This window comes from Pelodiscus sinensis, chromosome 2 (genome assembly GCF_052426305.1).
Source record: "Pelodiscus sinensis isolate ZL-2025 chromosome 2, ASM5242630v1, whole genome shotgun sequence".
In the NCBI taxonomy this organism is placed as follows: Eukaryota; Metazoa; Chordata; order Testudines; family Trionychidae; genus Pelodiscus; species Pelodiscus sinensis.
The window spans coordinates 169,944,428-169,967,812 of NC_143053.1; the positions used below are offsets into that span (position 1 = coordinate 169,944,428).

The 23,385-nt window shown below is 37.3% G+C and overlaps 1 protein-coding gene across 2 annotated transcripts in view; it reads right to left on the bottom strand.

Annotated features, from left to right (window-relative positions):
* POU6F2 (POU class 6 homeobox 2) overlaps positions 1 to 23,385 on the bottom strand; it is a 402,341-nt gene that overhangs the window by 318,301 nt on the left and 60,655 nt on the right. For both annotated transcript variants that reach the window (XM_075921733.2, XM_075921734.2), the window contains exon 2: positions 6,688 to 6,859. In XM_075921733.2, coding sequence (XP_075777848.2) covers positions 6,688 to 6,853 — 166 coding nt within the window. In that variant the 5' untranslated portion in view covers positions 6,854 to 6,859. The remainder of the gene's footprint in view (positions 1 to 6,687; positions 6,860 to 23,385) is intronic.

Consider the following 23,385-nt stretch of genomic DNA (forward strand, 5'->3'; position numbering starts at 1 on the left):
GCTCATTCCCATGGAGGACTTGAATAATCATAAGAAGTCCAATAGAAACATCAAATTCTCTTTCCTTTCCTTCATCATGTCTGCTCTCTTTTTAATGTGTGAATGTCTGATGTATTATTAATCTCAAAACATAAATCGGCAAGGTTCTCAATCAAAGGAAATACCAGTTCTCTCACAAATTATCTGTTTAGTATCTAGTAACAACCAAATTCCCTTTGAAACAACCAGCCACATAAGTCACTTTTTAAAGAAACAAATTTGTTTGCTTATTTTTCCCAAGAAGCCAAAGAGAGGGAAGAAAAAAAATCAACTAATTAAGAATGAAGCATTTCAAGATATGAAGTCATTCAAGCTACTATCCATGGTTAAAGTTTACATACTCTTTACTTCAGTAATCAATTACATTGCATACACAAACACATTATAATTATGTGATGCTCATTTCACAAAACACACAGGACACATACAAACCTTAGCTCACAAAAGTTTTACAAACACATTACTGATTAAAATACCAGGACTAAGTATTTCCTTTAAAAAATTAATTTCTTCTTTTCTCCTCAAAAGCAATGTTATGAACAGATATATCTAAAGACCAATAAGGAGCTGATTTAAAATCAAGGGAATCAATGATTAAGGCTGAAACATTTCTTCATGAGTCCAATCCTGCTTCCATTGGACCTAAGGAGAGCAGGATCAGACCCTATTTCGTGAAAGTCTATTTTTTAGTATTAAGTATAGGTGTATGATTTCCCTGATTGAGTTTCTTGCAATAGCAATAATGAATTAAGGAATCATTTTCTATCTCATCCTTTCCTCCTCCTCAGGTTTTAGTAGACATAATATCTTCTTTAGGGTTAATGAGCATATACACTGTAAATATATGCAACATCCCCCCATTAAGGGATTAAAGGAGTATATTAACCAGATTCAAAACACTAGCATTATTTAAAGATAAGATTTATTTTAAAAAATAATAACATTAATCCACTATAAAAGTCCATGACTGCTTTTAAAATGTGTTTAAAGAACTGTCTTTATATGTACTTGTCCAATATATTCTTTAAAACTAATCTAGTCTGTCCCTTCAATTGTGTTTTAAGCCATCATGTTTATAAGTGATCAAATAATGAATATCAAATCCTATTAAGGCATGTGTAAAAAGTAGAATTTTGAACCTAAATTATGAGCCAATCCTGCAAACATGCACATCATTAACTTTTGTTAATATCACTGGGACTCCTTGTGTTAATAAAGATGGCCACACACTTTAATAATTGAATGAATATTTGTCACAATGCTTTGTCACAAAACACATCAATCCACACTGCAGAAGCTACTACAGATATGATGAGTAAAAAGATATTAAGGAAGGAGTAACCTACATATGGCAGAGTAAACAATTTTCAAATGGTTGGACTGCTTGAAATAAGACTCAATTTTTAATATTGGAAGGAGCTAGCCCATATTCTGACCTATGAGACCGAAATTTTCACTTGAGGAAAGACACTATATAATATTGAGGGGCACTTTTAAAACGTCAAAATTGTCAAAAGGATCTTCCTGAAATAATCTTCAATACTTAAAGGGGGTTTAAAACTTTATCAGAAGATATACCTGCACACAGAACCTTGGCCTACCAAGGTTTCAGTCCAGAAGGATTATATATAAGTTTTAAACTCCCTTTAAAAATACAGGTTCCAGCAGAAACACTGAAATGAACTCTTACATATAGTGATACAAAGGGCAATGCTAGAGTGAAGGTTGCAATTTATCTACAAGCTAGGTACCATATTAATGACTCTAATGTGAGCTTCCTCACAATGACCTCAGCTCTGACCTGCAGAGCCCACTGTCTGAAGGAATGAAAGACAATTTAGACCTTCATCTTTTGTATCTGAAATGACTCTTGTGTCATAAATTCCAATCAGACCAACCTGGGTGACAATTTAAAAAATAAATCACATAATGAATGTTTTTCTGCATTACTCTGAGAGGCTCTGAGGAGGAAGAGAGTTACAGTGGATTTTCTAGCAAAGCAGAATTACTGTTCTAACTTCTATCCTGTTCCATAAGAACTCTGTCATACACCAGCACAGTTACATGTAAAAATGTAGAAAATTTTAAATTCTGCACAACTATACTGTAAATTGAACCAAAATGTTAAAACTGACTTTAAGTGTATAAAAATGGAGAGGGGGAAAAGCCTTTGTTTTACAGAGGTATACAATTAACACACTTACACACACACTATAAAGGCACAATTAGAAAACAAAACTCTAGTAAACCAAACAAAAACATAGGGTCTTTTCTTTCAGTAAAGCAGGCCTAAGATTTTACTTGAACAAAAAGAAGTGTTGCCAATAAAATAAATGTTGGCAATCCATCCTGCTCTGCTGCAAAATTAAATAAGCAACATTTATGCTAAATGAACATGAGGCTTGATCTTGCATTCCCTGAAAAAATCTCTAGTTTCATAGAAAGTTCCAGGTACCTAAAAACACCAAATGTTTATATTTGAATAAGTGATCTTAATTTGCAAATGTGATCCTGCTGTATCTCCATAATCAGCAACTGAGTTATACCAAGAATCCAGCCCATTATAGGTCTGATCAGTCAGTCACTCCATGGCCTTCAGTGGAACTTGGATTATTAGGCTGTATGTTATAGGAAGTCCATGTAGTTACTTGCCGTTGTCTTTCATAGAAATGTATCAAGCCTGTACATGTTATTTTTATGTAGAGTGCATACTGCTTCCATTTCTCCGTGCCAAACACTGAAGCAGTATACTGCTAATAATTACATTTCCCACCCTTTTATCAGAGAGATTTAAACAATAAGTCATCAATAAACACATTGCAGGATTTAAATAATTTCTGTCAAAATCCTCTAGTACTCATTCAATCCTTACTAAGGCAAAACTGCTATCAACATCAATGGGTGCTTCCTCTAGCAAGGACATTAGGATTTGGCCTGGTGTCATTAATTTGCAACAACATAAACCTACTTGATTTAATAACAGCACTCTACCAAGAAGTCAATAACTTCCTAAACATTCTATGCTTCTATTTGGCTCTTAACATAAAGGAGTCATAACAGGAGATAACTTTTCTCCGGTATTTCAAGCATAAATAACGTTTCACTTAATATCATATCTAATTACCTGATCTCATGTTACTCAATGGAATCTGGATTTACATCTCATACGGGAACTGTAGCTTTTATAAACTCTGTAAGTTGAGCAAAATCGTATCTGATGTAATATGTTACAAAACTCTAAAGTCCTTTTCGGACAGTTTGCACTTGCAGCAGCGTCTCTTACCTTGCATTGCCACTGTTGTTTAGCATGAGTTAAACATTTAAAGTTTTGTATATCAGTATTCTCTAAAGATGTCAAAAGTCCATAGACACATAAGCTTATGGGATCCAGTTTAGGTAAGATACATTATATCAAAAGGTTACAGAACGGACGTATTTCTAAAGCAAAATAAAAAGCAATGGCTTTTTAATAAAATTAATAAAAAGTAATAACCAAATTTATCATGACTTTAAGGAAATACTCCCCCATAAAGACAAAGTCGTATCCACAGCTGCTATAAATTGGCAGGTACACCAGCTAAGGGCCTAGTTCTGAGTTTCAGACTGAAATCGCTTAAGATTTGTGACAAAGCTGCCTCTTTACAGACTTGTGTTCCTGATGTCTGAAAAGCTGGTGCCTTCTCCTCCTCTGTCACTGGTATATATTTGAGGAATAGGATTAGGCCAAAAATTCACTGCACATCCTTCACATGCCAAAAATGAGTAGATTCAATGTTAATCCTGTATCTCTACCACCTAAAACTGGACCTGCTGCTGGCAAAGAGACATTTCTAATAGTAGTTGTTCTATGATTTACCAGAACAAGATGTGAATATCCACTGCTCCATTACTATGAAATATTATAATAAGGGGAGACAGAGAGACACACAGAGAGGAAAAAAAACAGAGTGAGGAAGAGGGGAGAGGCCAAAGGTATCTCATTCCCATTTTTCCCATCGCCAAGCACTGAGTTACTATAGAAAACATGGTGTGCATGTCTGTCAAAAGAAAACTATGTGGCAAATAAAGACATTCATTCTCGATGCTGTGGAAAACACTTATTTGTGCCTAAACTATTCAAAATGTTATAAAATCAGTTCACCTATAGGAAAATATGACCCATGAAAAGCTGCTAAGTTTAGCAAGTTATAGGGAGATCAAACGCTGGTCATTCAAAGAACACACATTATTCCAAAATTTGAAAAAAGTCACTCTGGGAAGCTTTCATCTATAGACCAGTCCCTCTCCCCCTCTCCCTCCCCCACCCGCTCACTTCTTAAAATGCTCCTCCTTACTAGGTATTTGGCAAATATCCTCACAACGCATACCAAATACTAGATAAGAAACTCAGAGAATGCTAATTTTGTTTCATATGAAAGAAAATGATCAGAGAATGCCAGTTTTTGCATCAACTTATGTGAATCACAAACACGTAGTATATAAGAGACTACGAAGTAAGGCCCGAAGTGTGCATTCCTAACATGCCATTAACATTTCTAAACAGAGAAGCAGCTCTAGAATAGCACTATATTTTGTGTAGATCATATTTTTCCAAGAAAGCAATTAAACATTGAATCACTTCATAAACTATAAGTGTGGCATCAGCTGAATAACTTCCAGGTGTCTTTAGTTTAAATAAGTTCATTCCGTTTCATCTTGCCCAATAGCCCTTGTCCTGTCTTTTATGTTCCCAAAGCTACAACTCACTGGCAAAGGTTACTGCTTAAAGGTAAAACCGAGATAAATACTATCCAGTTCACTTTGAGGTAGTTAAATTATTTGCTCCTACTGCTATGATTTACTTTGGTGCTAGCTTGTGAAAAGTATGAAAGCAGAGTAGCAGACACCTTAAACAAACAAATAAGTACTTGTTCACAGTATGCTCACTTGCATCTTTTTCATTATGATTTGCAGCTAAGCAAAATTAATAATTTACCATCCAAAAGGGAAAAAAGATTACTGTACATTATTTTTACTCTATGCAGCAACTATAAAGAAACAGCTTTGGTGCTCTACAGGGGTATTTAATCATACAGAAAAAACTCCAGGGACATCCCACCCTTTCTTATAAAACTCGCCTAATCTGAAACATACAACATAACCAAACAAAACCAGACTGGAAAGACGTATTGTTCATCTCAGATTAAATATAAAATATCTCAAGGAATGACAACATCCAGAAAATATATATTAATCTTTTGCTCCCTAAATATCTGATCAAATAACATACATGAACATTATCTAAAATGTTTATATTACCACAATCAACTATGAGCACCTTGAATTTTAGATATCACATTTCTTCTATTGTTGAAATGGACTAAAATTATTATTATATGGAATTTGAATATTCAAACTGCTAATTGAAATTCTGTTTTCCATGGTGGGGGGGTTGCTTAAAATGTATGTTACATTCTGTAATGGTCACTACAAATCTTAACATTTTATTTCATCCGCTCCTTAAGTTACTTAACAAAACATTCTGTACAACACAAGTAGTTTCTAATAATAAGAAAGGACCCCTTATTTAAAAGAAAACAGCATCATTTTCTGTTAGTTCTAGGCTATGGTCACCTGAATATAGCTACAGACTCTGTACAGGTCATGAAATCAAAACTTGAATCTCAGAAAATGGGATTTCTCTCTCTTTCAGAACTGCATTCCCTTGTAAACATGGTCTTTTCCCCTTATAGTTCCAGCTATAAGAATCTGTAAAATGTAAAGATCCTTGCTATTCCGGCTAAGATTTTTATGAAGTCACAAATGGATATAATTAAAAGGAACTCTTTCAGGAGCAACTGCTGTAAAACCAAAATGTCACAATGTACCATGTAGTACTGTTCCATCACAGACATCTATCAACATCTATCACTCAAGCATGCGCCTCAACTACTCCGCTCCCTTTTCTGATTAGAGATCACAGTTGCTTGAGTTGGCTTACAGGGTGTCATCTGTTTGAATGACAGATGTCTATTCTGAAATGCCACTCTCCCTGCTTTTGTTTTGGATATAGACCTGAAAGGCTATGTTTTCATTTCCATAAGATACAATGTAAAACTGTATTTTTGTCCTTCCATACACTTTGAGACAATATTTTCTGTCTAATTTCAATTATAAAATACCTGAAAACAATCCGCATTGCCTCCTTTGTTTTCTATAACATTTTCCAGTTCTTTTCTCTCCAAGCTTTCACTTTATCAGATATAATGACAACTCTTTAAATTTACTTCATCCTCAGAAGGGACTGAGAGAGACTGAAATGCTGGAGGCAGCACTTAAGCAATAAATGTTAATAAAAGATCACAGCATATAAGGATCGCTTATTTGTGTTTATATTAGAGACCATTAAGCAAGAGAAAATACACAATGCCTGAGAGTTTCATGGAATAAGTTCATAGTTGACTAAAGTTTTCAGGATGTGATGCTGTCATTCTGGTACCCAGTTGAAAGTCAGAGCATATGGCTACACACCTACCGACTCTAAACTACTCCCCAGTACTACAAGAAAATTAAGCGAACCAAAAAATAAATAAATAAAGGGGGGGGGGGGAAGGGTTGCTCTTCCGGACAACATGGTAACACTGAAATGAAATACCTAGACAGACTTACCGAAGAGCTTGCTGGGAGTGTCCTCGCTGTCATTTGATTCCACAGGCGCAAGCAGGGGCTCATTCAGCTCGTTGTCTGAAGTAGCTGCCTTGTCCTCACCTCTCAACTCTGCATTCATTTCACTCCGCAGTGACAGCAAGGGCTTACTGACTTGTCCAGCTATCATTGGATCCTAGGATGGGGGGGAAAAAGAATGAGGGGGGGGGAAGTGGCAGCTTTGGTGCGTGTATATTCTGTCCCACACCCCCCTCTCTCTCTCTCTCACACACACACACACACACACACACACACACTCTCTCTCGCTTATCTCTTGCTGCTCCTGCTGTTATTGCTGGCTGCAGTCAAGTGAAGAGCTATTACAGATCCAATGAGTTTTCCATTACTCCCCACCCTATTAAAGCTCAACTAGCATGTGAGAGATTCAGGATGCTTTGGAGAAAAACTTCTATGAAAGCAACACAAGCAACACAGCTTTAATTGTGGGATGTGGTTTTCTGTGTGTGTTTTTACACCTCCCTCTTTCCTTAACATGGTAGGAAAATAAAATCGCTCCAACAACACAGAAGAGTAGCACCTTCTGTATACTCCACAGGGATTTAAAGAAGCATCCTCACTTGAATAACATTAACCAAACCATACACAACAATGTTAATCACCCAAATCTTGTAGTGAAAATACAAAGCAACAAATAACTATTTTATCATATACATTCCATTCAGATAGATTTGTTCTAACTATTCTTGCTTTTGGGACACTATGTTCCAAAAGCCTATATATAATTTTAACAGCAACATATACAAATATAAATTTAAAAAAATAAAATCAGTGAAGATACTTACACACAGTGTTTGCAATTATTCTTGTGTTTGGGACATTATACTCCCATAAAATATTATATATATAGATACATATATATTAGTTAAATTGGTTCTCGATGATTTGGATCTGTTTTATCTTCAGCTCATTCAGAGGGCATTTTGGGGTCAGATATTATTTCCAAGTACACTCTATTATTCCATTTGCAAACTAAGATGCATAATATCATTGCAGCTCAGAAACCAGCCTCAAAAGCAAAAAAAGAAAAGAAACAAGTGATCTTGTTGGATTTCCTGGCAGCTATTTATTGCAAAGTTCATGCCTAAATGGTTCTTATGCAGAGAACAGGTGACCAGCGTGCAAGTAGGTTGGTTAGCATGTTCCCTATGTCCCATCATCACATTGGTCGATGTTTGCCTTTGGGTTTTTTTAATGTATTCATGTCTGAAAAGTGAATTTGATATGACACATGATAATCTATGAAAATGTTAATCAATACAAATAGTTTAAGCTGTCATCAAATGCACTTCTTTAGTCAATACTCATATCGCTGAAAACAATGTCACTGTCACCAGGGCTTAATTTGCACAGCACTTAAATATTGGACTCTGTGCATCAATGCACTCTTCTTCAAATACTGTAGGTAAACACATTTTCTCCCTATTTAAGGCTGAAGCACTCAGCACGCATTTAGCTGAGCTGAATCCTCCCTTTTGAATACCTTGATAGGTCCACTGGAGGGCAAAATTAATACTTAATTGAATCTCACAGTCATCAAAATAATCAATACTTTTTTATTATTTATTCTTTACAGTCTGTTGACTGTTTCAAACCTCTGAGGGAATGGTGGAAAGGATTCATGGCTTTGAAACACTGTCATTTAACAAAGTAATTTTCAGTGGGGCATTAGGGGTTGTGAAACATATAATAAAACAAAAATGGTGGCTTATAATAGGAAGAAAGAAAAGAATTATATTTCTGCCATCTAACAAAACAGGATAAATAAAAAAGCAAGTGCAGGGAGAGGGAGAAAGGAGGGGGAGAGGGGGAGAAAGACTGGCTTTTGAAGGGTTTTATCATATCAAGAGCAGAGCTGAGCTTTCATAATGCTGACATTTCTCATCCTGACAATCCTAAACAAGTGGAAAGGATGAGATCGCAGATATCATCTTTCATCACATTCCCCAGCTTAAGAACCAACATGACAGCTTCTCTCCCCTTTACACTGTTAATTACTAAATAAAATACTGCTCTCTGTCAGCATTAGATTATTGCAGATAGCAACCGCAAACATTACTCCATTGTTTTTTTAAACCAATGATACCTTCCATGAACTCTTCAGAAAATAAATTGGGCGTGTGTCTACATATTGTAAATATATGAAATGTAATCAATTTAATCAATGCGGTCAATCCACATTGTCAGTCTAAATTGCAGGTGATTTATTAACATTTTATTTACTATATTATTAACTGGTAAGATTATGAACATGGATTAGATATTTTCGGGGAGGAAACCCAGAAGTCCATAGATTTTTAGGGGGGCTAATTTTATAAAAACATACACTCATACTGCATTATATACAGAACAACTGCTCTTTTATTTTTATATGCTATATAAGGTATTTCTTAGATGATTCTCAGGTGGATGGTCAAAATCAGATATTTTGTTTCAAAGTATTGGGAAATAATTCTGTCATCAGTTGCATCTGTTCCACCACACTGGGTTCAGTGGGAATGTACAAATGTAATCCAGAATACAATTTGACTGTGAGCTTTTGGGACAAGCTTATGTTCCCCATAGGCCCACACTGCTAATTTGAGGACTGACAACAATTTAGGGAAGAGAACTGAGCCAGTGGTTTTCCAGATTAAAGTTCTGAGGTACCAAATTTTCAAACTGAGTGTATAAAGCATAGGATGGAGAAAAATAAGGAAAATATAACAACATCATTGGGCAAAACCAGATCCTACTGAAGTTATTGGCAAATCTCCCATTGACCTCATCAGGATTTCACCCATTATGTTCATCAATGATACCCTGCAATAATGTGTTCATTCTGGTTAACACCTTTCCAAAAGTTACAAGAGAAATGAGGGAGTTCTAAGAGGTGTGATAAGAGATTGAAGAGATCAGAATTGTTACCTGAGAAAGATGAATAAGATAGGACATGATCAAAGTATACAAAGTAATAGTGGAAAGAAGGTAGAATGAGAGTTACACACTCAGTCTCGTCCAAGAAGAACAAAGAGACACTAAATTACACTGAAATGTAGCAAATTTAGAAGTGATAAAAGGAAATTGTACAGTTAGCCTGTGGAATGCATTGCCACAAGATATTGGAGACCAGGAATTTAGCACGTGTAAAAAATATTAGACATTGATATGATTAACTGGAGTATTCTGAATTCTGAAAGCTGTAATTAAAACAGAAGATTTAGAAATAAAAGCCAATGAACTGTCTAAATGTGATTTGACAACCACTATCCAGTTTGTCTCTGAAGTGGCCTTTTGTGCCAGCTGCTGCACAATTCATGACCTTTTTCATGAGCATAGAGGGTGTACAGGGGTCTACCTAAAACTCCCATCTAGATAAGACCTGGATGAAAAAAGGAGGGCAAGAAGAAAATTTGCTTTAAATTAACAGATATAATTTTGGCTCCAAGATGTCTTCAGGCCTTAATCAAACTGAAATGTGCTCATTCCATAATGATTTTATAGGTAGTTAAATACCATTATGAGGCTATCTGTTACAAGATCAAAGTAATATAGGCAACAAAGGCAAATCCTAATTCCCACGTTCATAGTAACTGGACTGGGAGCTATAAAAGCCTATGGAGGTCAGAGGCAAAACATGATGACTTGTCCTCTAGATTACTCTATGGCTGCTGTTACACCTCAGAGTCACAGGAGTCTCTACAGCTCCTGTGCTTTCCATGGGAGGAGTGGCTAACTGATTGACATAGCCACACTCTCACTAGCCCATTTCTATTTGGTCTACACAAAGCCCCCAGCTTCTTGTGCCACGCCCTAGAACACTGGGAGTCCATGAATAGCAAATATCTATGCTGTGAAGGGAACATGGCTTGAGTGCACTGGGCCCCAACATTTTGCTCCATCAAAGTGCAATCAAAGTGGACCAGTCATGGAGCATGGCTTGGATGAGGAGGGCAGGATTTGCTCCCTAATGTCTTTGGACATTACTTCTGTTCTTCCGCTTTCCAAGGTTCCGGGATAATATTATACTGTGCAGTCTAGCATAGGACATTGTACAGATAACAATTCACACCATATGCCACAAAGTAAGTCTTAGCTTTCATAAACAAAACTGGAAAACCCAGGAATGTAAGCTAAAGCAGCATGAACTGCTTAGTAGATGAAGTAAGTTGGCAGTAAAGAATAAAGCACTGAAGAATTCTGCTAGCATCATAAACACAAGGGTAAAGTTAAAAAAAAAACAAAACCCACCACCACCACTAACCCAACAACAGATTACCCAGGATTCAAAATACACCCACTAGATTTTTTTGTATATGAATGTAAATTCCAGATTCATCTCCTGGACACTCAAAGGCTGTGTCTAGACTGGCCAGTTTTTCTGGAAAATCAGCCGCTTTTCCAGAAAAACTTGCCAGCTGTCTACACTGGCCTCTTGAATTTCCGCAAAAGCACTGACTTCCTACTGTAATAAATCAGTGCTTCTTGCGGAAATTCTATGCTGCTCCTGTTCGGGCAAAAGTCCCTTTTGCGCAAAACTGAGATTTGTTTTCCGCAAAAAAGCCCCCGATCGTGAAAATGGCAATCGGGGCTTTTTTTGTGCAAAAGCGCGTCTAGATTGGCCACAGACACTTTTCCGCAAAAAGCGCTTTTGTGGAAAAGCGTCCGTGCCAATCTAGATGCGCTTTTCCGAAAATGCTTTTAACGGAAAACTTTTCCGTTAAAAGCATTTTTGGAAAATCATGCCAGTCTAGACGTAGCCAAAGAGTAATGATAAAAATGCTTAAAATGATCCCCCACAATGACCCTCCATTACTTACCCTGTGCTACTACTTTCTGTTGCCAGTTCCGTGCACTCATCAGTTCCCTCTACTGTTCCCCCACCACACACACACACTCACTGGCTGCTTATTCCTCCAAAAGCTTTGCTAGCAGTAGATGCCACACCTCTGCTATACTTACTCCTCCTCAGATTTTCTTCTTACAGAGGTTGATGTGGTTACTATATTTATTATTAAATAAAATATGGTACACTTATAAAATATCCAAATCACAATATTTATTACATATAATCATTCATTAGATGCCAAGATATTAATTACTTCCCTCTGCAATGTTACATGAAATACTGCTTCTAAAGGAGAACTTCTACTGCTATTTTAAAAAGCCATTCACCCTTCTCTTCGATGGTAAAAGATGAAGCCACTAAGCAAGAGTGGTCAGTAATCAAAGACAATTTACAAAGGAAACTGTATGTTCTTTGTGTGACTCCTGCCCCAGGCAGAAGGCTAAAGATAGGCCCGTGATCTATTTAAATCCCGAATATAGGGCTTAGGTAGGTTCTCTACACTGGGATGAATTTCATCCTTTTGTTCAGATATTGCTCTAAGTTATAGTGACATAACAACAGACAGCTGCACTATTAATGTTGTTACTCTTCCCATTTTTTAAAGATATTAAAATGTGTTTTGCCTTTATGCACCCCTTCTTTTTAAAGTATTAGCTTAGTATTTCTAATCAAAAGTATAAAAGTCATTTTAGAGTATATGAATCATTTCCTTATAACTTAGCTACATAACAATTTACAATATCTGAACTTTTACTGAAAAAAACTATTCTATTTTAGAGTCTTACTTGTCACAACAAAGCTGAAGTACCTGTTTGCCTCTGAAGTTTAAAAAGAAGCAGCAGCAGCAGCAAAGACTTTATGTTTAATAAACCAATAGCCAGAACCATTATGAAATTAAAACAGGTTTGTCATTATGTTAAAAACTGATATAATGTAAAAATTGACGCTTTTAAAAAAAAAGAGATGTATCTCACTACTTGGTAATCATAACAGGAAGTATAATGTCTCGACTCAGGTCCTGTGCCTGCAATGAGTTCTGTCTGGGACACATTCAAAAGAATTATTTATTCTGACACAATAGCTCCCAAGAAACCTGTTTAGATTAGGAATGTTTATAAACTTAATGGTTTACCACTTTAACTGTACAAAACACTACTACTCTCCTTGTATAGACAAGCTATACCAAACAGACTAGCATAGCTTATTTCTGGATGGAATGGGGAATAAGCAATCATAGTGTAAGGCTTCTTTAAACCTATATAATCCTGTCTACACTAGGGGTCGTCCCAGTATAACTATTTTGATGAAAAAAATCTCTCTAATCAAAACAGTTTATCAGCAGAAAATGTTTGTGTAAACTAGACCTCAATAATGTTAGTAAGGGATAAATGAGTAATATCTTCACTGAGACATAAATGGCTAAAATTCCACTTAATGTGACTACGTTTAGGTGGGGTCTAGTCATTAAACGGTTTGTTAATCAGGTATACCGTTCTGTGCTCGAGGCATTGGGTCTAAGACCATCAACGTTTTAATACAGTGATTCTTAAACAAAATTAAGAAATAAAGATCAAATTCTAAATAAAGTATATTAAAACCAGTGAATCTTTATGTCTGCCTTTTAATCATTCCGTTATTTTATCTCATTGTTTTGAGAATATATTTTTAAATAGCATTTTTAATCAAGACAACTGAAGTCTATAGCCCTGGATAAAGACTATTCCAAGCTAGGGATAAATGGGTTGACCAGGATTTTACCAGGATGTATTTTATAAGTGTTTTCTACAGAGAGGATTAGTTTAATTGGTATTGGACACATAACTTACTAAACCTTGTATCTTATTTTTATTTGATTCACCTGCAACCTAATATCATGGCCATCACCATCTCACTCTAATAAGAAGACCTCTTAGTGGACACTTTTGCAATTGTCACCTCCTGCTGCCTTAAAAACACTGATTGAGATTCATTCTTCCACGCATCCAAAACTGAGACTACAAAACCTTTTCTATTTAAATTCAACAACCTTCCCCCAAATTGCAACTTGCTATATATCCTTACTTCATTAAGCACAGCTATAGAGAAATCATCTCTTATATCTGCCTACACAATGACTTTCACCACTTTTAGTCTGGAGTTTCTGTAAGTAAAACAAGCATGACATTCTCTCCTTCAATAGTGCCTTGAGTAAGATGTTGATGACTCCAACATGTTCATTTTCTGATATGAATTGTACCTTTCAAATTATCCCCTTGTTAGTTCTACTGAAGGCTTTAAATTGATTATCTTTTTTGTCTCCTCCACTATGGAAATTTTCAAGTTCTTTTCTTCTTCTTCCTTTTTCCATCTCCCCTTTCTCTGAAGTGTCTCATTATTAGCTTCAATCTTGGTATCATTTTTCTGCAGATGATGCCCAACTGTGCATCTCACATCCTGTCTGTTGTTAAAGGGGATAGTATTTCTGGTTAAAAGTAATTTTAAAAGACATATTTCCCAAGAGTACCCATGTTGCTAAAAATATCTCATACTATTTAAACAGCACAAATTTTAGAACTATATTTTACTTTTCACTATTCGGGTTGTTTGTTTCCTTTGCTCCATTTCTCTTAGCTTAGTCGGTGAAAAAGAGAGGAATCAATTTCACTTTTGTTTTTCCAGGCAAAATCCTTTAAATAAACAAGTAAAACCCTCATAGTCCTCATTAACTAGTTATACATGGCACATTTTGGATGCAAAAATTGCAAGTACATGTTTGTCTAAAAATACAGTTTCTGTTTGAATTATCTTGGAAACATTAGTTTAGGCTTATACTTTGTAAAAATCATTTAAAAATTAACTTTGAGTTAAATTTGACTTGATAGTGTCCCTTTAAGTGCTATTTCCAGTACAAGATACACTTTCACCTTGCCTTCAATAATAAAAAGTATAGCAGACACACTTTATTAAAAAAAAGAATCCCTCCTCCCTTCCCATGAGAGTAAGTGTGAAAGCCAGAATTCTACACAACAGATGTTACTAACATTGGTCTGGAATGCACTCAGATGCCATGGAGGTGGGCACAAAATAAGAATAGGAATATAATACAAGCAAAGTAATAAAATTCTAGCTCAAAATATAAATCCAATCAGACGTATTAACCTCCCTAAGCCAACTGAGAATAGTTTTGTGTTCCTATGCTGAGTAGGATATGGATGTGACTCCTTTACCGGCAATGCTGTTGACAAAAAAATTTGACTGGTCCCAACTCCAAAGCAGCAAGCTATGGTGCTGCCCGGTGAGGAAAGAACTCATGAAAATGAATGCCCTGTCCTATAACTCTCTGCAGTATGTTCTATCTACTTCTCACCCTGAACCACACAACTTGTAGGCATCACTTTCCCTGACATGCACCTAGTGCCTAGCTGTTTTAATGCAAATGCTGTCCCCATGGAGTTGCGGTAACTACACCTCTCAGTGACTGCTGGGTAGGAATAGAAAACAACTCTAAATCTGGCCTTCAGTTACCTGGGCAACTCTTTTTTATTTTAATTACAATATTTGGGAATAGAGAGCGTTCTCGTGTCCTATCCCAATTATTCATCTTCCTCCTCCAAGTATGTATCACTCCATCCATCCGGTTATGGGGTGTATTAGTTTTGCAAGGTGCATAACCTTATTTTCCTGTCCCAATCTAGCAAGATCCTAATATTTTAGTAGGACCAAGGTCAAAATGTTCAGATCTCTGAGGCCTGCATCACTTCTATAGGTCTACAGCATCCGAACTATTATTCTTTTGAACTGTCATACTCATCAACACTCCTGAAGTGCACCATCTTATCCCAATTTTCTTGAGTCCCACATACCAAGCAGATGCCTCCCTACTTCAGGAACTCTATGCTGAGAGGAGTTTCTTTTATGTTCTTGCTTCCTTTCAACAGGGACTGCTCTTGTGGATAGGGTGCAGGCTTTTTCTATATTCTCACAGTCCCCTTAGGGGTTCCTTGCTGATGTGCATGTGCCTGTCACTGGGCTACCAAAAGTCAGGTCTCATTTACACAGTAATCACATATTTTGGGGTAGGCCTGCTATCCCATTTCTGCTCCCTCCATTTTTCCTCTTTATCACTCCTGAATTCTTCCCTTGTATCTCCATCTTTCTCATTCCGTTTCCTTCAGGTCTTTGAGCCTCACACCCACAATTTTTTCCTCATAAGCTGCTACTGTTCAGGTTCTTCTCTACCCCACCCTGATGTCACTCATGTCCCTTTCCAGATCTGAGTCTGCATGACAAATGCGGTCCTGTTTTTTCTTCCTCTTGCTCTGTCTATGTCCCTGCTTGTCCCTCATGTGATTTCCAATCCCTCTTGTCCTACTGTGCCACTCGCCCAGGTTCCCTTTATTCTCCAGTCAAAAGAAACTTCCTCCTTTCCTTTCTCTGCCAGCTCTCACTAGTCCATCCTCCAACTCCTTCACTATCAGGATTAGGAGGAAATTGGAATAGACACTGGAGTGGGTGATCAAAAGGGGAGATGAAGAGGTAGGCACATCTACACTACCCTTCTACTTGTCTGTATACACAGGCCCAGCCACAGAGTTTGCATGGCCCAAGACAGCATGTTGTGGTTGGCTGCACTGCATTGCCGGGCAGTTCCCAGCCAGCGCAGCGAGTAAGCAGCTGGGCAGGTGGGTGCTGGGCAGCACGGGACCCTGAAGGCACAGGGCTCAAGGCAACCACCTTGCTCACCTTGCCCTAAGGGTGGGCCTGTGTACACAATATAGAGGGAAGGGAAATATTACATTGAATTAAAAGGAATGGCCCTTTACAGAACACACTGGGAAAACTAAGTTAAGTAATCAGTTCATACTCTTCCACATATCCAGATTTTCAGTATTTTTCACTAATCCTTACCAACTCTGATGGGAAAGAAGTGCGGGGGAGAATGGATTCTAGAACATAGGAAGTCAAAGTTGGAAGAAATTTCTGTAGCTAGCAAAGAAAAACTGGAAGTGACAGCTGGGAGATCAGGGAGCTTGAAAAGAGATTGGAAAAACAAAGCTTCACAAAAGAAACCACAAAATAAAATACAATGGAGAAAAAACAATAAAGAAGATACTGTGACCAAAGCCTGACTCTTCCACAGAACAATTTGTATAATGGGGGTGCTTCTAATGGAATACATGGAAACCACAAAGTTGATGTCTGTTATTGCTATTTCAAGCCAGGGGTGGGACAGGATCCCAGAACCTCTAGTTCCAGCATCCCTGCTCTTCAGCTCATGTCACCATCATCCAACCTGAGCTAAAAGAAAGGAGGAAAATTTGGAGAGCGAGAGAGAGAGAGAGAGAGAGAGGTAATGCCAAATATAATAGACCAAATATAAAACTGGATCTGTTTTGTGGTCTTGATTATAAATAAATTACTATTAACCTAAAATTCACAAGAACATGCAAGCACAACCTTCCAAAGTCCCCTGCAGCCCAAACTTATTTAAAAAATTATTTACAATTTTTGTTCTTACTAGCATGTTAACTATGGATTCTGCCTTCAGTAAACATGTGATCAAGAAAGTTTATGCAGTTAGTCATCATTCCTAGAAAAGTTACCCATTCTATCCCGGTATAATAAACAGATGCCACAGTTGTCAGGAAGGATTGAATGAAGGGGCTTTGTTACCAAAAACAGAGGCATTTCACTTGAGTAAAACTGATTAAGCATCAAGCTATTATAGGCTCAGGGTCCTCCACTGCTACAAGACATGATCTTTTGCACCAGACCAGAGCATTACTCACACATGAGCGATCTTATGCTGTATTCTGATGGCTCTGTAGAATAGTTTGGTTTGAGGGTTTTGCTTGCTTGCTTGTTTTTTGTTGATTGATTTATCTTTTGTATCCTGTGCATGATGTCGCTCAGGTTTGGCTTCATCCTCCCTTTGGTCGGTCCTAGAGCGTACTCTAAAAGCTCTTCTTTATGCTCCAGATTGGAGAATATTATCTCTGCACTGAATCTCCTGCCCTTTGTTTTTGAGTAACTAAGAACTACAAAACCTCCAGGGGTGATGAGCATTAGTCTTTCCTGCGGGAAAATTAGGTCTTCCATATTGCCAAACCTAAGCATTTGGAATCTCAGGAGGTTGTCATAACAATCATGAGCTACATACATTTATGTGGCACTTTTTATTTGCAGTGTGGTTTTTGAAATATTAGGGTGCACTTGGATCACATTTTGGATCCTGTTCTCTATAACCATCAAGCATTTTAGGAAAATGAAACCTGAGATTCTACCAAAATTACTGGATTCTAGGATCTGGGGCATCAAGAAAAAAAATACACATCATAGGACTGGCACTAAATAGCTGAGATTTGGTCATATGAGAGGCATGAATGGAGGAAGAGAGCGATGCTAGCAGCAGTTTGTCTGAAAACCACAAGAGGAGCTTAGGATATCTAAGAGCTATATCTAGTATGGCTGGCTGGAAAACAAGAATTCCATTTTGCAAAAAAGTGTCAAGGTTTTATTTTGTTCTGCTTCTGAATGAAACTGAGATCATTCTAAATTATTCACAAAAGGACATGAGAGTCGCACCCCAGAATAGTCAATAGTCGATAACCCCATGATTAAGTCAGACTCTTGGAATGTAGAAGATCCAGTTCAAGGCCTTGATATGACTCTCACTAAATCTCTCCTGCTATTCCACTTGATATAAATAATTAAATATTCATTTGACCAGAAACACAGAGAGAAAATGCCTCTGTGGTTAGAACACTCACCAAAGATGTGGGACACCCAGGTTCATCAAATCCCTGTTCTGAATCCCAAGTACCTTAACTGCTAACCGGCTGTTCTGGGACTGGAGAAGATGAGTGTCCCTCTTTTTTTTTTTTAAACCAGAAATTGTACTGAACTTGAGAAACTTTCCCAATGAAAGTTTTCTTGAAACAAATATGTTTCTACAAATCATTTTGGTTCTGACAAAGCAGCGTTATTCAACAAAATGTTTTGTCAAAACAAAAAACAAAATGAAAGACAACATACTTTAATATATCTAGTACTTGCTAGGTATGAACACTATTTTTGCAAACAATTCACACCCGAATCTAAACCATGTTTGAAGCAGCTATTGCTGTTTTTCTGCATGACTTATAAGGCTGTGGCCACACAACAAAGAAAAGTCGGAAAAAGATATGCAAATTACGAACTGCAACTTGTGTATCTTTTTCCGCTTTTCTTCTAAAAGAGACTTTTCTGACATTTGGCCTGTCTACATGGGGCCAAATGTTGGGAAAAAAACTCTTTCAGAACATCCCTTCTTCCTTGTAAAATGAGGTTTACAGGGATGCTGAAAAAATGCATCTGCTTTTCCGAATTTTTTTTTGTTTTCGAAAAGCAGACGCGTTCCTTGGATGCTGCAGAGCTTTTCCAGGATACCTCTGTAGTCTAGATGTACCCTAAATCATATGCAGGCAGGACCCACCTCAACTTCTTTCTAAACAATCAGGCTTTTACCAAAACCCTATCTAAAAACTGACACAGAATCTAAATCTAGATCCAAGTTTTACAGCTGGCCTCTCAGTCAACAGTGTGTGGAAGGTCCTGGATCTATTCATCCCCAGATATGGTGGCCTTTGATATCTGAATTCAAATTTTGCAGTTCAGGCCCAACTTTGGCTTTTAATATAGTTGATGTGATTAAAGAAGTTGTCATCTCTTGGAAGCTGCTCTTCATCTGTCTCAACCTGCCCATCTCACTATACTAATACACAATGCAGGAATCACAGGGGAAATACTGAAAGACCTTATTCTCATAAAGATGTCTTTCCTAACACTCTGCAGCCAAGGAGAAGCACAAGCCTACCCTTTTTCATTTCCTTTTCTATACTTACTCTTTTTACAGTGAATTATACCAGAACAATGTCTCTTTGTGGGTGTACAAGACTGAAATCCTCTTGTGAACTCAGCCACACACATTTCCATCTTTGAGGCCAAAAACGTCACTTCACTGCAGTTTGTACCACTAGCTTAGGAGCTAGCATCCTGAATCTTTTCTCCTATGATAGGTCTCAAGTCTGACAGCAAAACCTGCTGTTAGAACTGATAAACACAGCAACAAGTACTGCATAACAGTAACACCCTTCTCTTCATATTTCTAAGCATTTCCCATTCATAAATGTTAAATTTTTAATTATTTGGTTTTTTTTTAATCTTTGTAATTGGTGTTCAGAGTTACTTTTCTTTGTAGTAGGTCTATATCAACAGGGAATTCCACACACTCCTTTTCCTTTCTCAAAGTATTAATTAAAAATTTACTATTTCTTTAAATGAACTTAATAGATCATGAAATTTTACAGATGTGTTCATATTATCTGCAAGAGCCCTTACTTTTGAAAATTTAGGCTCATTGTGTTTCATGCTTTTGGAAATGGGTGCTCATCCATCAAATGCTGCAGTATAGCTGCAAATTCTCAAAATATCTTGCTCACCATGTCATGTGTATTATGTCAAATATCACAAAGTAGCAATCCTGTGTGCCAGAAGGTTTCAACAAAAATACTGGGCACACTTGACATTACACCACAATCTACCTTACATCTTATTTAGAAAATACTGGACTTTTATATTTTCTCAATTTGTTTCCCGAACAGAAAGCTCAAATACTGGACACCTGGCACCCTTAAGGCTTACAGATGCACTTTAATACAAAGCAGTGTACAATGCTGTTGAATGCTTTACAACAGCAAGTGCGCGCGCGCGCACACACACACACACACACTAATCATTTTTAAAGGTAATTACAGTGACTCGATAATCAGTAAACAGAGAGTATGTCATTTCTCAGGTATACTAGTATTTTCCCCCACAGATAATGCTATTTCATACAGAGGAACTTAAAAAAAAAGTTGTAATTGCACTTATTGATAGAGCCCTGTATTTCTTTAGATATCTGCTTTAGATCTGCTGACCACTTCTGCAGGTAACAGATGGATGCAGATTCAAATGTTATATCTAGAGCCATGCAAATCTGCAGATAGATGCATCCACAGATCATTTCTGCAGATTGCAGATCGGATGTTGACCCTACAATCTAATTACAGAAAAAGTGTGCTATTCCAGTAGTGATTTGTGTTGCTTGCTCTTGTTCTTGCAAGCTGGTAAACATTGGTTCCAACCACCTCAGGACAATGTTTGGCCTTGAAGGCCCTTCTCTCTCCAAAGAATATGGGAGACAGAAGATTTGCCAGGCTGTTCTCATCACCGAAATATAAAAAAAAAACAAATTAATGTTATTTATCAGAATTAAAAGGTTTTATCAGTTGGGTTAACCATAGTTTAGCCAAACACTAGGGCTACGTCTACATTGGCATGATCTTGCGCAAATACTACTTTAACACAAGAGTTCTTGCGTTAAAGTATTTGCGCAAGAGAGTGTCTACACTGGCACGTTCCTTTGCACAAGAGATGTGCTTTTGTGCAAGAGCATCCATGCCAGTGTAGATGCTCTCTTGTGCAAGAAAGCTCTGATGGCCATTTTAACCATCAGGCTTTCTTGCGCAAGAAATTCACGTTGCCTGTCTACACTGGCCTCTTGCGCAAGAACAGTCGCGCAAGAGGGCTTATTCCTGAGTGGGAGAATCATAGTTCTTGCGCAAGAAGCACTGATTTCACACATTAGAACGTCAGTGTTCTTGTGCAAAAACTCCCTGCCAGTGTAGACATGCATGTTTTTGCGCAAAAGCGGCCGCAAGATCACGCCAATGTAGACACAGAGTAGGTAAAATTTTAAGACTGGAGCCCCAGTGTAATTATTCACATGGTTGTTGGGTTACAAAGAAATTAATATCTCAAAAAATAGTAAGTCATCCATCCATTCATCCATACACTTCTCATCTCTCTATAATTATTCTAAACTCCTGTTGCCAAGGCCCTCTCCCTTCTTTCACTAATAGTTAGGAATTTATCCCTAGAAAATATCAATCACTATTTGCTGTGGCTAAGAACAGAGACTACTAAGTCTGGATAGCTATTCTTGAGTTCTGATTTGAAATCATGCAAAGAGTATGTAATAATGTAAATAATATAAAGATGTTGAATTTTTCATATTTACACTTCAAACCTCTTATTCTGAAATCTGGATACATGGTGGTTCTTTGTAAATCTTTAACCACATTTGATGAGCTGACCCAGGAGCAAAGTGGAACAAAAAGTTTAATTTCTAAGCAATATACAATTTTGATTTGAAAAAGATGTTGATATGAAAACAAGCCAGATAGAAAGATGGGGTAAGGGAGCTGAATACAGAATTGGATCTGGAAAGGGATATATTTCTTCAATTTGAGTAACTTGAATATTTTTTTTTTATAAATTACAGTACAGATAGTTTATGAGATTATCATTCTGTGTCTACTAAAGAGGCATTTGGAAGGAAAAAGGAAACACTCTTGCACATGTGGTGGTTGCATCCAGGAAATAGATGTTTTTAGGAAGAAATTATTAAAGAGATTAAACTTGTGACAAAATGCTGCCTTCCTAGAGATTACTGCTTACTTAATACTCTAATAAAGGATCTACATTCTAAATAGAATGATACATTGTTTATTATTAGCAATAATATTTTGTATTGTGCATTATTAGACAAATGGTGTTCTCCTTGCATAGAGTTGTGGTATAGTAAAACAGACTGGCTTTGTGATGGAAAAAAAGTGTTCACACAAAGTACATACAGAAGAGAGGCATTTAGAAATTTGGTTACCCTTTTTAATGTACTCAGAGAAGAAAAGTTTCCTAGCCAGCAAGGCAGAATCTTTAGCTAGGTTGTTTATTAATGTGATTCTGTATGAGTAACCTGCAATGTGATATGTTCATATTTCATTGTAACTTAACCTTAATAAGAAATTTTAAAAAAATAAAAAAAACAAGTGTAACAACCATCCAAAAACCTACAGAACTCCCAGAGGTCTTGGCCTACCTTACCTCTCTGCCAAGTTGCTGGAGAAGGAGAAAGGAGAACTACTAAGCCACTAGGCAGAGCAAGGGTAAAGCATAAGGCTGTCTGAAACCACAATCCAAAGCACAAGTTCATTCAGTAAATCAAGGCCAATATTTGGGCTCTTCATGAAATCTAGGAGCAGGTGAGTGTCAGCTGCTCTTACTACTGCAATTTTGTTCACATATTCTGTATGGTTCTAATTAAAAGACCTAGCCAGAGGGTAGCTCTGAGGGTTAATGTTTACAAAGGACATTGACTGCCTCAGATGCAGAGGTTATAGCAGTGCAAAAAAGAAAAGCAGCAAGGTTTATCCAGTCTGGCTTCAGGCAGCTTTTCTTCCTCAGTTTCCCCCCTTTCCTATGAAATCAGCCATCCCACCTCTTTCAATGAAAAGCTCCTGCTTTCTTAGTGCAAGGTTTTTAATCCTGTGGCCTTGCTGAGGCTTTCCTCCCACATTCAACCTCCCTTAGTTAGTTCCTGCTCTCTGCAGACTTATATCACCCAGGCCCTCTAATGCAAAGATAGCAAGACCACATCTGTAGGACACAGTCATCTCACACTTTTGGAGTCTCTACCTAAATTCTTCCTCACTGAAGTCAGACTGTGCTTTATCTCTCACAGCAGGCCTGGTTCTGAGTCACTGTGTTCCCATCATGGGACACTCCAGAACACATTTTCTTCACCTGGAGGCCAGCTCACCAGCTGATAAGCAGCTCAATAGGGCAACCGATTTAGCAGAACAAGCACCTTAGAAACCTTTGTATCTATGTGCCAGAGCCTACAAAAAGGCACCTTATTCACAATGCGGGTAGATTTGGCATAAGCAAAACAAATAACTTGTGCACATTTTTCC